Source organism: Phascolarctos cinereus, unplaced genomic scaffold, assembly GCF_003287225.1.
Source record: "Phascolarctos cinereus isolate Bilbo 61053 unplaced genomic scaffold, phaCin_HiC Scaffold_5;HRSCAF=322, whole genome shotgun sequence".
Taxonomy (NCBI): Eukaryota; Metazoa; Chordata; class Mammalia; order Diprotodontia; family Phascolarctidae; genus Phascolarctos; species Phascolarctos cinereus.
This window is the reverse complement of record NW_027555958.1, coordinates 4,789,638-4,805,038: the sequence shown is the minus strand read 5'-3', so window position 1 is coordinate 4,805,038 and position 15,401 is coordinate 4,789,638. Positions and strand designations below refer to the sequence as shown.

The window sequence follows — 15,401 nt, the reverse complement described above, 5'->3', positions numbered from 1 at the left end:
CATTTTGTCTTTGTATCCCCAGCCTGTAACACAGTACCTGGTATACAGTAGGCACCTATTAAATGCTTATCAAATTGATTGATTAAAAGGATCTTAGAGGCTGGATTCAAGTCCCTCATTTCATGAAGGGGAAGTGCCTTGCCCAGGGTTACCTGCGGGCAGAGCTGAGACTGGACCAGCTCTGGGCTCTTGGCTTAGAGTACCAGGGTCTTTCTACTCCATCATTTGTTGGATTCTCAGTTCTCTGAAGTCTTCTCCATTGTGTGAGCTGGTGATCACTGACACCTTTCACCGGGGGGAAGAGCTCTGGACTTGGAGTCAGGAAGACGTGAGTTGGAATCCCAGTTCAGACACTCACAAGCTGTGTCACCCTGGAAAAATCACTTAACTTTTCTCAGCGTCAGTTTGCTCATCTCTAAAATGGGATAATAATAGTGCCTACCTCTCAGGGTTATTCTGAGAATCCAATGAGATAATAATAGTAAAACATAAAGTTATTATCATTATCAACCCCCCAGGATTGTTAGGGTCAAATGAGATAGAAATTTAAAAACAGTTTGTAAATATTAGTGTTAAACTCAGTGGCTCCTATGTCCTCCCAGATCAAATACAAAATGGTGCTTGACATTCAAAGCCCTTGATCACCTGCTCTGCCCCTACTTTTCCAGTCTTTTTGCACCTTCCTCCCTCTCCCCCTCGTATGATCCGTTGACACTGGCTTCCTTGTGGTTCTTCAGACAAAACACTCTATCTCTGGGCATTTTCTCTGGCTGTCCCCCATTCCTGGACCAATCTCTCTCCTCATCTTGTCTCCTGGCTTCCCCTGCATCCTGCTAGTTCCAGTTAAAATCCCACCTCCTCCAGGAAGCCTCCTCTAATCCCTGGGAATTCCAGTGCCTTACCTCTGGATTATTTATTTATCCTGTTTAGGGCTTGTTTGGGTGAGTTTGTTTTCTCGTCTCCCACATAGGATTGTGAGCTCCTGGAGGGTAGGGATTGGCTTTTGCCTTTGTATCCACCCCCAGTGCTTAGCCCGGTGCCAGGAACACAATAGGTGTTTATTGAATGCTTATCTACAGACTGAAATTAGAATAATAATAATAATAATAATAGCCCTGAACGGAAGGCAGTGTAGTCTCTCTGTGCCTGGCCTTGCGGTACTGCATCCCAAAGGGTCCTTCCGAACACGACAAAATGAATGAACCACGGAGAGGAGGCCAGCTCACACTTGCCCTCCCTCATACGGGTTCTTGGGGCAGCGCGGTGGTCTGCTCTGCCAGCTGACGCTGAACTGGTCCCCTCTCCCCTCCTGGGCACTTACTGCCAGGGGCGCAGCTGCTCCCACTGGGTACGATCGACCGAGAAGGAAGGGGCAGTGAGTGAGGCCAAATGTGCGTCACCCCAGCTGCTCCTGCGCCTGGTACTGGGGCCCTGCGTGGATCTGCTGGGGCGGGGCCCTCCGGGAGCAGGCCTGACCACCGATTTCACTCCACATCCTGCTTCCCTCGGCATCAGAAATCGGCCCGCTGGCTTGGGACATCCCCGGCCGCAAAGAAGCGGGCGGATGGCTGCGGGAGGCCCAGGGCCGTCCTGGCCGGGGGCCTCGGGACTGGTGCCCTTTAAGCAGGCGGCGACCGCGGGATCCAGCGAGCCGCCCACTGCCCTTTCCTCCCCCGAGGGATCCTCCCCCGCCCGGGCGGCTCCCCGAAGGACGCGGCGGCCCGTGCGCAGCCCGGCCCCCGCCGAGCAGCCCCCGCCGCAGCCTGGGAGGCTCACGGCGCCGATAGGGCGCGGGGAGGGCTGGGCAGAGGCCGAGCGGGGCGGGCCCGGGCTGGCAGGAGGGCAGGGAGGGGCCGCCCTGGCCATGGCCTTGGTCTTGGCCGGGGCGCCCTGCTAGGGGGAGGGGAAGGATCGGGGCTGGTGCTGCAGCCCGGTGACAGATGGCCGAAGAGAACTTCCCGGACAGCCACCTTGCTGGCCCCGGGTCCCAGCCGAGGGATCCCGGCGACAGCCTGGAAACGCAGCCCAGTGGCTGGAGGGGGGCCCCCTTCGGAGCCACGGATGGGAATGCAGGTAATGTGCCAGGCCGGGGCACCCCTTCACTCCGGGAGGGGGGGGTGCAGGGGTGGGGGTGGCCCGGGTTTTGGAGCTAGGGGGAAGCTCGCTGTCGGGGCGCGCCCCTGCTGACACCCCAATGCTCTTCCCAAGCAGAACTCGGGGAGGGGGAGGGGCCCTTTGCCTTGGGAGGAGCTGCCACCTGTCTAGGCGGCTTGTCCTTGCTCGGGCCTGGAGGATGGAACTGAAGTTGCTGGCCCAGGGACATCGATCCCCGGGCCTCCAGCAGCAGAGCTGGGCGCTCCTTCTTTGGAGCTCTGCAGTCAATCACGGTGAGGCTGGAGGCGCCAAGGAGGGAACGTGCTTTGCCAACCTCAGAGGACTAGAAATGGCAGCTGTGGTCGCTGTCATTGACCAGGCTCAGGCCAGTCAAATTCCAGTCCTGCCTGCTGTAGTGGAATTAATGGAGGTCAAACCCTGGGTCTGCCTGACACTTCCTAGGCTGTGACAGTGGGCCTGGCCCGTTCAGGGCATCTCTGAGCCTCAGTGTTCACTCCCGAGCAGTGGGGCTATGTAAAAGCTCCATAGATACTTGGTGAATCCTCACTGGAAGACGTGCTCCTTCCCTGACAGAGTTGAGGTTTCCTGAGGCAGGGGCTGTATCATTTGTGCCTTTGTGTCCCCAGGGCCTCCCTAAGGACCTGGAGCCAGCCAGGTGATGTGGTGGGGGGAGGGCCAGACCTGGGCTGGGAAGAGCTGAGTTCAGATTCTGCCTCAATCGAGAGTTGCATGACCCTGGACCTCTCTCGACCAGGGTCCTTTTCTGGCTGTTAATAGACCCTTTGTCCCCGGGCTGCTGGGAGGATGAACGTTCTTATTGGTTGTGGATTGGGAATCTTCTGCCTCTTTCTTAGAGTTGTTGGGCATATTCTTCAAGCACTGCAGAAATGGGGAGCAATGTAGGAATGCAGTGAATGTTAGGGGCAGGTGAGAACAGCATTCTTGTCATAGAAAGCTCACTTTTCGTGGGAGGATGAGGGGTGGAGGATGGTCAGAAGGCATGGGCTCTAGCCCTGGCTCTGTCATCAGTTGTCTGTGTGAGCTTGTTTAGGTTGCTTCCCTTCTCTGGGCCTCAGTTTGCCCATCTGAATTGGCCCCTTCCAGCTCTGCCATCCTAGGTATGCCTCTGTCTCTGGATGGCCAACTTCAGTTGTTCATCTCTATGATTCAGACTAGTGGAAGCATCAGGAGTTGGGAGTTGAAGAAACTAGGTTGGGTGACCTTTGGGCCACTGATTTCCCTTTCTAGCCCTCAGAAGTGAGGAGGTGGGAGTAGATGATCAGAAATCATGGCTGCCTTCCAGTTCTGCATCTATTATGACTCTGGGGTCCTGCAGGATACTTTGTTTCCCTGACCCTCACTTTCCTCAACTGTGAAATGGGAGGATTTGACCAGATCAGAGTTCCTCTTGTGCCATAGATCTCTTTGGTGGTCTGAGCAGTCCTAGAGAGCCTTTCCAAGTACCATGTTTTTAAACACATAAGATAACACCTACAGTATTACAAAAGAAATCAATTATATTGGAATATAATTATTAAAAAATATTCCTGGATTCCAGGTTATGAATCCCTGGATAAGATAATTGCTAAAGTCTCTTCGTATTCTCAATCTATAATCCTATTTAATGGATTTATATTTTTAAATACAAAAAAAAGGAAAAAGTCAGCATTGATCAATACATTGAAAAAGGCTGCATGGACTTCCTGCTCCTGCAGAAGGACTCTGTGGACTGGGAGAATCTCATGTCTGAGCTATCCTTGCTCTTTGTAATTTTGAAACTTTCACTTCTGATTTTTTGTTCTCTCCATTACCATCCTTGGAGTCTTTGTCTCTGGTTCCCTTGGCTCTGCTGACTTCAGTCTGCATCAGTGCATAGAAGTCTTCCATGCTTCTCTCTGGTCATCACATTCTGCATTTCTTACAGGACAGTGATGTTCCGCTGCATTCGTGAAGCACAATTTTCTTAGCCTTTTTTTTTTCCTTTGTGGTGTGTTGGTAGATTTTATGTTTTTCTTTCAGTTTTATTTAGTCCAAGTCATGGCAGAGAGCTTTAGTTTGCGGTCTGATCAGGGCCTTTTGAGAAGAGATTTTGGGGGGGTGAACATTGGGTTAGGGATGAGGGGTGTTCTGGTGACTGCACTTCTCTGGTGAGGAAACTCCCATTGGCACCTTCTCCACCATTTGGAGTCTTAGAGAGTGTAGATTTGTCGAGGGTCACACAGCTAGTATGTGATAGGGTCAGGACCTAAGCTCTCTTGGTTTCTAGCCTAGCTCTCTGACCATGAGGCTTTACCATCTCCCACTGAATTGGAAAATGCAATTCAATTCAGCAGTCATTATTAAACAGCAGCTATGTGTCAGGTTTTATGTTATGTGCTAGGGTAACCACAACAATAATTTAAAAAACAAACGACAAAGCAGTCCTGGCCTTCAGGAAATGTATGTGAGGGAGAAGGGAGCAGCATGCATGCAATTAAACAAACACAAAATTCATACCAAGTGACTGGGAAGCCTTGGCTGGCAGTGGGGGAGGGGTGGGAGAACAAGGGAGAGGAAGGATCCTGTAGGAAGGATGAGCTGAGCCTGGGATTCCAAGAAGTAGAGGAGAGTAGGGAGATCTTCCAGATGGTGGGAGATGGTGTGGAAGATGTGGAGAAGTGAGCTCTGAAGTCCTCCACTTGGATCCCCTGCCTTTATTCTATTTATGTTATCATTATAATTAATAACAATATAATTATAATATACTATAATGTAATTATCATATTATAATACAATAGCATTATCTATAATATAATAAAATCATGTATTATTCTGTTTATTTTCTTAATATAAGCCCAGAAAGGTTAGGTGAGTTTCCCCCACACACACAGCATGATAATGGTCAGTTGGGGGCTGGCCTCCAGGTGGCCAGGCTTTAGGCCTGCGCTCATGGTGGCCGTCTTCACAGGCCTCAGTGTCTGTCCTGCACAAGAGTGAGTGGATTTCTTGTTCCTCCATAGGGTAGAATTAGGACTGAGTAGATGGGGACTGGAGGGGTCAGGTTTCCAGTTGGGGTGCCATTAAGTTCTTCTCTTGCTAACTTGTTGCTTCATTCAGGGTGAAATCTCTTTAGGAAGGTGGTTGGTTTCCACGCTGTCCTGGGCTCAGTGTGACCGACCCCTGCCGCAGTTCACGTTGTGGCCTCAGCCTCCAGCCAGTTAACTCTCTCTAGGCATAGCTGAGTCAGCCCTCCTCCCAGCCTCTTATCACCCAGCCAAGACCCAGTTCCATCTGGCCCTTTAAATCCCCCACTGACCTGTTAGATGAGAGAGAATGGGGTAACTAAGAAGGGGTGGGGATGGACTCTTTGGGGCCCCTGCCAACATTTCTGCTGGTGCCGTCAGCTCAGTCTCCCCAGTCACCACTCTTGGGAGAGCCAGGGATGGAGCAAAGGGTGAGGCCAATGATGAGGCCAGGATGCTCGGACTTCCATTTTCCACTGGAAGTTAGGCATTTGGCTCCCAAGAATGGGCATTCTTGGTTAATTTTTGCAGTAATCCAGTCATGAAGAGCTGAGGGCCTGGGCTAGGGCAGTGGAGGGTCATAGGAGCATTGCTTTTGAGCTGGAAGGGACCCCAGAGGTCATCAGTCCACCCCATTTTACACACATAGAAAACTGAGACCCAGAGACCTTTGGTGTCTTGTCCAAGGTCACATGGGTGGTAATCGGCACAACTAAGATTTGAATTCAGGTCCTCAGACAGCCCTCAGAGAGGACTAGTGAATTGGAATGGAAGGGTGGAGATGCCATTTTGAGGGGAGCGTTGCTATGACCTGAGGATTCACTGGGAGGAAGGCAGTTATTGAATTATCAGTGCTGAGCTTTCTAGCCTTTGGGGGACAAGCTCTAATGCCCCCTTCCCTAGTTAACAGAAGCCCCCTCTCTCCAGTGCAGGTCCTAATCTGAAGGAGTGGCTGCGGGAACAGTTCTGTGACCACCCCATTGAGCACTGTGAAGACACGCGCCTGCACGACGCGGCCTACGTGGGCGACCTGCAGACCATTCGCAGCCTGCTGCAGGAGGAGAGCTTCCAGAGGTGGGTGCTGTCCTCTCTTTCCTTGGTACCCCAGCTACTACTTCCCTCCATGCCCTCTCTCTCCCCCCGACACTGAATGATGCTTCCCAGAGCTCGTGAGAGGCCAGGCCTGGGGCTGCCTAGAGACTTCACTTTGTCAGAAGAACAAGGTGGAGTGGGGAATTGAATAGAGTGATGGAGAGATGTGGGTTCAGATCCTGTCACCTACCTGCTCTGTGACCCTCAGCAAGTCTCTGAGCTTCCCGAAGCTCCCTAAGACTACAAATCACAGACAGTTGACAACCTGCATTGATGAATGAGTTAGCACACCAGGCGTTCCCACCCCTCTGAGTGTTCTTGACATGTATTAGCCGCCTGATATGGAGCTGGCAGGGACCTGAGAGGTTATCTGCTCCAACACGTCTTACAGATGAGGAAGCTGAGGTCCAAAGAAGCTGAATTCCTTGCCCACACACAGCTGGTAAGAATCAGAATCAGGATTTGACTCAGATCTTCTTGACTCTAAGTGCAGTTTTCTGTTGATTACGTTACATATTATGCCACCTAGTCCTGAAACCCACAAAAGGAAGTATCATAAGATCTCACATGTAGAGCGGGAGGGGCGTCAGTGAGGGCATCATTTTACAAATGAGGAAACTGAGGCTTGGAGAAGGCTTGGTGACACTGAGAGTGTTGGTATACCAAGTCCTGATCCTACCTTATACCTAAATAGAAAGACCGGGTGATTCCATTTTCACGTAAATCCTTGTTCTTGGGTGTGGAGGGGCCGGTTACTCCGAGGTACATGACCAGCACCTAAAGGAAGCTAGGGAGTCTAAGTGTAGAAATAAGGAGGGGGTCCCCTCTGGGCTGGAGGGCCATGAGCTAGCCTGTGTGAAGGCACTGAGGAGGAGGCAGAGGCTGAGGTTAAAGTGTGTACAGGAGAGTGATGTGAATTTGGCCTGGCAAGCGAACTGGAGATGGATGGGGGAGGGCTTTACATGCCAGCCAGGGGCTTTGTGTTTGAACCTAGAAGTACAAGGAACCATGGAAGATTTTGAGCAGGATAATCAAATAAATGCCTAGGCCTGTGTTTTAGAAAGATTATTTTTTTGAAACGGAGAGGGTGCCCATGAACAAGGGGATGGCTGAACAAGGTGTGGTGTATGATTGTAATGGAATACTATTGTGCTATAAGAAATGATAAGCAGGCAGACTTCAGAAAAACCTGGAAAGACTTGTATGGTCTGATGCTGAGTGAAGTGAGCAGAACCAGGAAACGTTGTACACAGTAACAGCCATGTTGTGCGATGACAAATACTGATAAACTTAACCCTTCTCAGCAATGCAAGGGTCTAAGACAATCCCAAAGGACTCATGATAAAAAATGCAATCCACCTCCAGGAATAGAACTGATAGAGTTTGAACAAAGATCAAAGCATGCTATTTTTACTTCCTCTCTCTCTCTCTCTCTCTCTCTCTCTCTCTCTCTCTCTCTCTCTCTCTCTCTCTATCTATCTCTCATCTGTGTTCTTTTGCAGCTTGACTAATATGGAACTGTTTTGCATGACCTCACATGTATGACCTATGTCAAATTGTTTGCCTTCTCAAGGAGGGGGGATGGAGGGGAGGGAGAGAATTTGGAACTCAATTTTTTTTAAATTTATGTTAAAAATTGTTTTTATGTGTAATTGGGAAAAAATATTTTTAAAAGAATTTTTGAAAGATTATTTTGATAGCTGTGTGGAGGATGGATTGGAGTGAGGAAAGACTAGAAAGAAACTTGGAGCCCCATTCATCAGTTGCACGTGTTGAGTCTTGTAGTGTTCACATGGCCCAGTCTCCTGGTCCAGTCTTACACTGGAAGTCTCCTGTGGGCAGTGGTCATGTCTCATAGCCCTTCTGTCCTCTCCTCTCCCCAGGCATGGAGAAAGTAGATGTTTTGTATGTAGTTGAAACATGGAGCTGAGAGAACCTTAGAAATAAGCCAGTCCAACTCCCCCATTTTGCAGATGAGGAAACTGAGGCTTAGAGAGGAGAAGGGATTTTTCTCAAGGTCACACACTGATTAATTAAGAGACAATTCAAACCCAGTTGCATATAAATTCCTGGAATACTAGAGAGAGTTTCATTTCTGTCTTTGGATATTTAACTTTTATACAGTGCCCGGCACTCGGTGCAAAATAAATGTGTGTTGAACTGACTTAGATTTTGACTCCAAATAAATTATTCTCTCTGCTCTACCTCAACTCTCACATTTTTTTACAGATGAAGAAACTGAGGCCAAGAAGAGTTAAGTGACTTTTCTTGTGATGAGGTTACACAGTTTAATTGATGAATTGCCAGGTCACCCATTCTAATGACGAGCTGCTTCCCCAACAGCGGCTTAGAGATTCCATCTCCTGTCCTCACGGGTTGTTGCATGTTCCGTCATCATGGGCGACATCAATGTTTAAAGGGCAGAGCTCAATCTGAGAAGGGTGGTCATCACACAGCCTTGCCAAAGGGATTAGTTCCCCGTGCCGATAGGATATGAGCTCAGGCCAAAGTCAACCCCAGCGAGCTTTGGCTGCAGCTGCAGCTGGACACCACACAACCCAAGAGGAAGACCTACCTGTGGAACTGAAGCTTTTGCTTTTCTCTCCGGGTGTTTGCGTTTCCCCATGTGTGCCCCTCCCCTCCCCACCCCCCGAATCAGGCTGGGAGGTACTTTGGTTGCTGTTGGCCTGGCCTCTGGAAGGGGAAGGGGAGAGGATCTGATCTTGGCCCTCCCACTAACCTGCTGTGTGGCCTTGGGCCACAGGGTTCTTCTCCGTAAAAGGAAGGGGTCAGACTGATTTCAAGGGCGGGGGTCCAGTGTCCATTTCAGGGGGTCACTGCTTTGATTTGAGAAACTCCTGATTGGATCTTTTATTCCTTTTTATCCCAAGGAAGATTACTGATGAGTTTATCAATGAAATGTGAGAAAGGACGGACAGGTCAAGAGCTCTCCTGGCCCCAGCTCTCCTCTTTGCCTACTGTGTGTCACAAAGATGTTTTCCATGCCTAGCCCTTGTTCTCAGCCACTGTGCGCTCCTGTGGTGGTTCTGATTAGCGCTGAGCCATGCCAGGGTAGGCCGAAGGAGGGCAGTGTAGATGAGGGTAGGCAGAGGGTCCTCTCCCATCACTAGTTGGAAAAAACTCTGGACTCTGGGTCAGTGCAGTGACTGTAGGCCAGTCGTTCACTCTTCGTGTCCCTCAATTTCCCCAGCTCCAAAATTATTCAGAAGTATTTGCTTTTCATGTTGTACCTTGTGGCCCAGGGACCTCCAGAAAACAGACTTGACTAGCAGCATTACCTTGATCTAGTCACTTAACTCTCTGTGCCTGTTTCCTCATCTATATAATATCATGGCCTGGGGCCCATGGGCCTCTAGAAGAGACTCTGGGCTCTCATGGACCGGGTGCCGTCTATGGAACTTCAGCCCAACTGGTTATTTTTCTTCCTTCATCTCATCAAACCCACGTGGATCATTCTAAGGAAATCTCTAAGGTAAAAATGAGGTATAACTCATGATGAAGATGTCCTTAAATGAAGGTGGCCAGGTCCCCAGACCCTTCACAGGTGAAGCCTGAACTGAGTCCTAAAGAGTGCTAAGCTTCAATCTTGGGCTGAATCCTGACTACCGTTTACTATCTGTGTGAAATGGGTCAACTTTTTATGCTCACTGAGCTTCAGATTCTGACTCTCTGACGTGAGGGACTTAGAGAGGATGCCTTTGGACGCCCCTTCTCTCTCCCAATCTGGGCTCCTCTGGGACTGTGGTGGAGACAACAAGGGGGATATTCTAGTCACGGGCAACTCCTTATGCAGAGGCACACAGTCGGGAGATGAAATATGTACAGGGCATAGCAAATAGGTCAGCCTGTTTGGAACAGAGAGTGTGGGAGGAGCGAGACTCTGAAAGACTCTAGATGCCAAATAGAGGATTTCATGTTTTATCCTAGAGGCAATAGGGACGTCGCTTTATCTCTCTGAGGGAGCCTCCCTCAGCTTCCTCTCTTTTAAAGATGATCCCTAAAATCCCCTGCAGCTCTGGTTGATGTCCCATCTCTGACTTGTCACACCATGGCTTCTTTGCCTCGTTTCAAGCCTTAAGGGTAGATCTTATGTTAATAGCTATAAAAACAAGACTCAGTTTCCTTATCTGTCAAATGGTGAGAGAGTGGAACTAGGCAATCATTAAAGTGCTTCCCACTCTGTGTTCATTATGCCTGGAACTCATCTATATCTGTGTCTTTGTCTGTTTCTAACCCACGGCCATGTCTTTGTTTGGTCTGTTTCCATCTAAAGATGAATTCATCTGCCTCACCTGTTTTTAGGGCTCACTCCAACAAAGCTGAACTTTCTGTTTCTGCTCTCTTCTCAGCCGGATCAATGAGAAGTCAGTTTGGTGCTGTGGCTGGCTTCCCTGTACCCCACTGCGCATCGCAGCCACTGCAGGCCATGGGAACTGTGTGGATTTCCTGATTCAGAAGGGGGCTGAGATTGACCTTGTGGACGTGAAGGGACAGACTGCCCTGTATGTGGCAGTGGTGAATGGGCATCTGGAATGTGCCCAGATCCTCCTGGAAGCTGGAGCCGACCCCAATGGCAGCCGACATCACCGCAGCACCCCGGTGTACCATGCCTCCCGGGTGGGGAGAGCTGACATTCTGAAGGAGCTGATCAGGTAAGTGAGGGCAATGAGACAGACGCCATGGCTGTGATGATCCTTAATTGTCCAGAGAAGGAAAGTGAGGCACAGACAAGCTCAGTGACTTGCCGAGGTACATATAGCAATTAAATGTCAGAAGCAGGATCTGAACCCAGGTCTCTCTTAATTTCTAATGATTCTGTGAATCTCTTAATTCAAGGTAGCCCAAGCAGAATCTAATGAGGCCAGACCAGTGATCAGTACTCTCTGTCACTGAGGGACAGACAGCCTTGTGAGCCGTACCGTTTCTCTGACCCCGTCTCTGTGACTTATAATCCCTATAGCTTGTACTTCGTGTGGTCCTGCACCCCCTTAGAGAATGTAAGAGCAACAGCAACAGCAACGACATTTATTGAACATCGGCTGTGTGCCGGGCACTGTGCTAAGCACTTTACAAGTCCTCACGGTCACCCTGGGGAGTGGGTGCTATTATTATCTTCATTTACAGTTGAGGAAACTGAGGCAAACAGAGGTTAAATGACTTGCCCAAAGTCACAGAGCTAAGGATCTGAGGCAGGATTTGAACTCAAGTCTTCCTGACTCCAGGCCCAAAAATCCAAGTTGACTGGAAACTTTGAACTGACTGAGGATGCCACATTCAGCTGCTCTGCCTTCTCCAGAAAATCCGACTGAGAAATCCTCCCGGCCTCCTGACGTGACCACCACTAGAATGGTGCGAACGACATTTAACATGAGGCTCTCAGCCAGTGTCACGCTAGAGAAAGCACTGGGCTTGGAATCGGGAAGACTCCTCTTCTTGAGTTCCAATCTGGCCTCAGACACTTCCTAGCCATGTGGCCCTGGGCAAGTCACTTCAGCCTGTCTGCTTCAGCTTCCTCCTCTGTAAAGTGAGCAGGAGAAGGAAATGGCAAACCACTCCAGTATCTTTGTCAAGAAAATCCCAAGTGGGGTCACAGAGAGTCACGTGTGACTGAAAGGACTCAACACCAAGAGTAAGGTTGGAGTCACAGGAGGGGCGTCACTTGCGAGGAGATGTGACCTGCGCTCCCGTCTCTGCCCCTGCCTCACGCTGCAAGCGTGACCAAGTCATCCAACGTTCCTGGGCCTCAGCTTCCTCATCTGTGAAATGAAGGTTGGACCAGACAGCACCCAAGGACCTTTCCAAAGAGGAGAGTCTGCTGAGAACACATTTGGTTCTAGGGAAGGGGTTTCACGGGATCAGAGCTTTGGAGCTGGAAGGGGCGTTCAAGGCCCCTGTGCATGCTTTCAGGCCCTAGTTAGTGAATACTGAGACTGAGCAGGAGCTCAGGCCAAAGAGCCGAGATTCTAGACATGGAGCCCATCTGGACTGTGCCCCCTCCTCCACAGGGGACTTTGGACAACTCCCTCACCTCTCAGGACCTCTGTCGCTCTATGTAAAGTGAAGGGGCTGGACGAGGCGGCCCCTGAGACCCCTCACAGCCTGGGTGCCACCTCTGTAAGGGAAGGGGTTTGGACTTGCTGGCTGACCCAAGTCCAAGGTCCTAGAGTCCCCCGGGCCTCAGTTTCTCCATCTATAAAATGGAAGGGTATTGCGAGATGATCTCTAAGGTCCCATTTGCCTACAGATCTGCAATTCTTTGACCCCTGCCTTCCCCTCTCACGTTAGGTCCATGCTCCTGTGATCTCTTGCCATCTCTCCTTTCCATCAGGTGAGGCCAGGCTCTCCTCTGTCCCCATCATTCTTGAAGTTGGCTCAGCAGGGCTCCGGGGCTATAGCTTTAAAGCTCCCCTCCCCAATTCCCTAGGAATAATAATATTAACACAAGGCTCCATAACAAGTGGTATTTCTGTGCATGCGTGAGCGGCATTGATTTATACGGTTCTCCCCAGCCCCAGTTTGCCAGCAATATTAAAAGCAAGAGGGGAATTTTGGAAAATAGTCAGGATTAAAATGAACTGGCCACCATCCAGTATCTTTTTATGAGGGGATGAAGGGATGTCTCTTCCACAGCTGAGCTAATACCAGATTGTCATATTGCCCAAACATACAAATATCTTGGAAGATCCTTCCCTCTGAACCAGCTACGAGGAGTTAGTCTGAAACCACACCCCCTCCTTTTTTCCTTTACTGGGGCTTTGCGTAGGTCTCCTTTTGAAAATGAATTTAATATGTGAAGTAAATGGGGAGATTTCTGTTAGTTTAGAGTGTTCAATGAATAATAGTTTAGAATGTTATTTAAGGTTCCTATGGACAGAAGGGAGGTTGGTTTTGAATCTGAGGGCCTGGATTCGAATCACATCTTGGACACTTAGAGCCCATGTGACACTTGGCAAGTTGCTTAACCTCTCTGGTCCTCAAACTTCCTTATCTCTAAAATGGTGTTGGATCTGGTGACCGTCGAGGTCCCTTCTGGCTCTGGCTTCTTCTCCAAATCTCTGTGAGAACACAGGGAATGGGCAGCCATGCATGGGCAGCGTCCAAGAGCGAACACAAGATGCTTCGTGTTTACCCAGATAAATAGGGGTGGGGGTGGAGGGCTGGGGGCTGAGGTCTGACTGGCTTTAATAACCAATACCTGGCTGCTGTGCTTGCAAACTCCTTGGTCTCCCAAAGGGGAAGCATTTCTGGAATAGGCTTTGAGTAGTGCAGAAGAGATCATAAAAGTGGATTGCATTCTGGAGCCGCTGGCTTCACCACTCCCATCCCCCACGCCTCACAAAAGCCCAAATTGAAAAGAAACAAAAATCTCTTTTTACGTGCAGCTGAGCCTCTGAAGCCCTCGTGCTGTGTCTTCCCTGGAAGCACACACACATGCATGCACACGTGTGCACACGCACAACACGTCTGGTGTTCTCAGTCTGCCTCTCCTTCATGCCGCCATTTGCTTTTACAAAGGAAATCCAGAGAACAAGATTAAAAATGAAAGCCACACACTCTGGTCCTGCTTGGCCTGTCTAGCCTTTGCCTTTGCCATCATTGTTACATTTGCTTAGTGCTGGAAGACAGGGCTTAGCTTCTGCCCCGGGAGCACATGGAATGGCGTAGCCAGGGACACGTGGCGCCTTGCTCCCTCCTCCAGCTGTAGCCATCTGCGTGGTTTGGGATGGAGAGGAAGGACACCTAATCCGCACGCTTTGCATGGGCGTGCCCCAGCGGCTGAATGGGCTGAGCATGGCAGTGAGCCTTGGGATGGGAGTCAGAGCCTTGGCTCAGGCCCTTCTCTGGCTGTGGGCAAGCTCTGTGTCTATCCATAAAATGGAGACAATCACCTTCGGTTGTGTGTGCCCCGGGCGAGAGCAGTAGCATCAGCTTCGGAGAGGAGGAGAATTAGAGAGGCGGGGAGCCCAGACGGCTGAGCTGAAGCTCTGCTCCTGACCTCCAGGAAGGAGAATTGATCTTCCTGTCCCCAGGCATCTCACATGCTTGCTCACATCCTGCTCACATCCTGCTGAAATAGCCTCTCTGAAAACCCTCCCGATTGCTGTTGGGTCTTATCTGGCTTCTGTATGACAGTCCCTCAGGCACTGAAAGACAGCCACCAAGTCACCCCTAAGTCTTCTCTTTTCCAGCATAAACTTCCCAGTCCCTTTGATGGGACCCAATGAACTCATCCAGAAGCAGTGCTTTCCATGGAATTAACTCCAAATGCTACAAATCAGTACTCAGTCAGGAAGCATTTATTAAGCACCTACTATGTGCCAGGCACTGTGCTGAGTGCTGGGGATGAAAAAATAGGCAGATGGGTGGCATAGTGAATACAGCAGGGCACTTGGACTTAGGAAGAGCTGAATTCAAATTCAGCCTCAGACGCTGACCTAGCTATGAGACCCTGGGTAAGTCACTTAGGTTCTCTCAACCAGTTTCCTCTCCTGTAAAATTAGGATAATCATAACTCCTGCTCGCAGGGTTGTTGTGAGGATCCAGGAGGTAATATATGCAAATAACTTTGTGACGCTTAAAATGCTCCATAAGTGCCAGGCACTTCTGCCGTTATTGTTCATGATAATAATGGTGATGAAAAGCAGCCCCTGCTGTCCAGGAGTTCACACCTGCGAGCAGGATAGAGATGGGACACCCTGGGGTGATCTCAGGGGAAGGAGCTGAGTGTAAGGAGGACTGGGAAAGGCTCTCTGCACATCTCGTTGTTTCAGTTCTGTTGTTCGGTTCAGCCCCATCTGACTCTTTGTGACCCCATTTGGGGTTTTCTTGGCAGAGATCCTTAAGTAGTTTACCATTCCTTCTTCAGCTCATTTTATAGATGAGGAAACCGAGGCAAATAGGGTTAAATGGCTTGCCCGAGGTCACATAGCTAGTAAGTGTCTGAGGCTGCATTTGACTCATGAACTCTGTCTGACTGCAGCCCCCCTCATCCTCTCCACTGCTGAGACCCGAAGGAAGTCAGAGGCAGAAATGGGGAAGGAGAGAGCTCCAGGCAAATACTCAGAGGTAGGAGACAGAATTTCATGTGCAAGCAGCAGCGAGACGCCATTGTCACTGGAGCCCAGAGTCCCATCTATTGATGGTGTTACAGGACAAGAAAGGAAGGAAGGA

The 15,401-nt window shown here is 49.9% G+C and overlaps 1 protein-coding gene across 7 annotated transcripts in view; it reads left to right on the top strand.

Annotated features, from left to right (window-relative positions):
• The first annotated feature begins 1,839 nt into the window (after positions 1–1,839).
• The window catches only part of ASB1 (ankyrin repeat and SOCS box containing 1), a 30,188-nt gene continuing 16,626 nt past the window's right edge, over positions 1,840–15,401 (top strand). For 5 of the 7 annotated variants that reach the window (XR_002322079.2, XM_020974918.2, XM_020974916.2 and 2 more), the window contains exons 1-3: positions 1,840–2,073; positions 6,050–6,191; positions 10,580–10,882. Coding sequence is in view for 6 of the 7 variants with exons in the window: in XM_020974918.2 (XP_020830577.1) it covers positions 1,941–2,073; positions 6,050–6,191; positions 10,580–10,882 (578 nt within the window). In the remaining variant the exon portion in view is untranslated. The other 2 variants (XM_078154607.1, XM_078154606.1) reach the window with 2 other exon arrangements.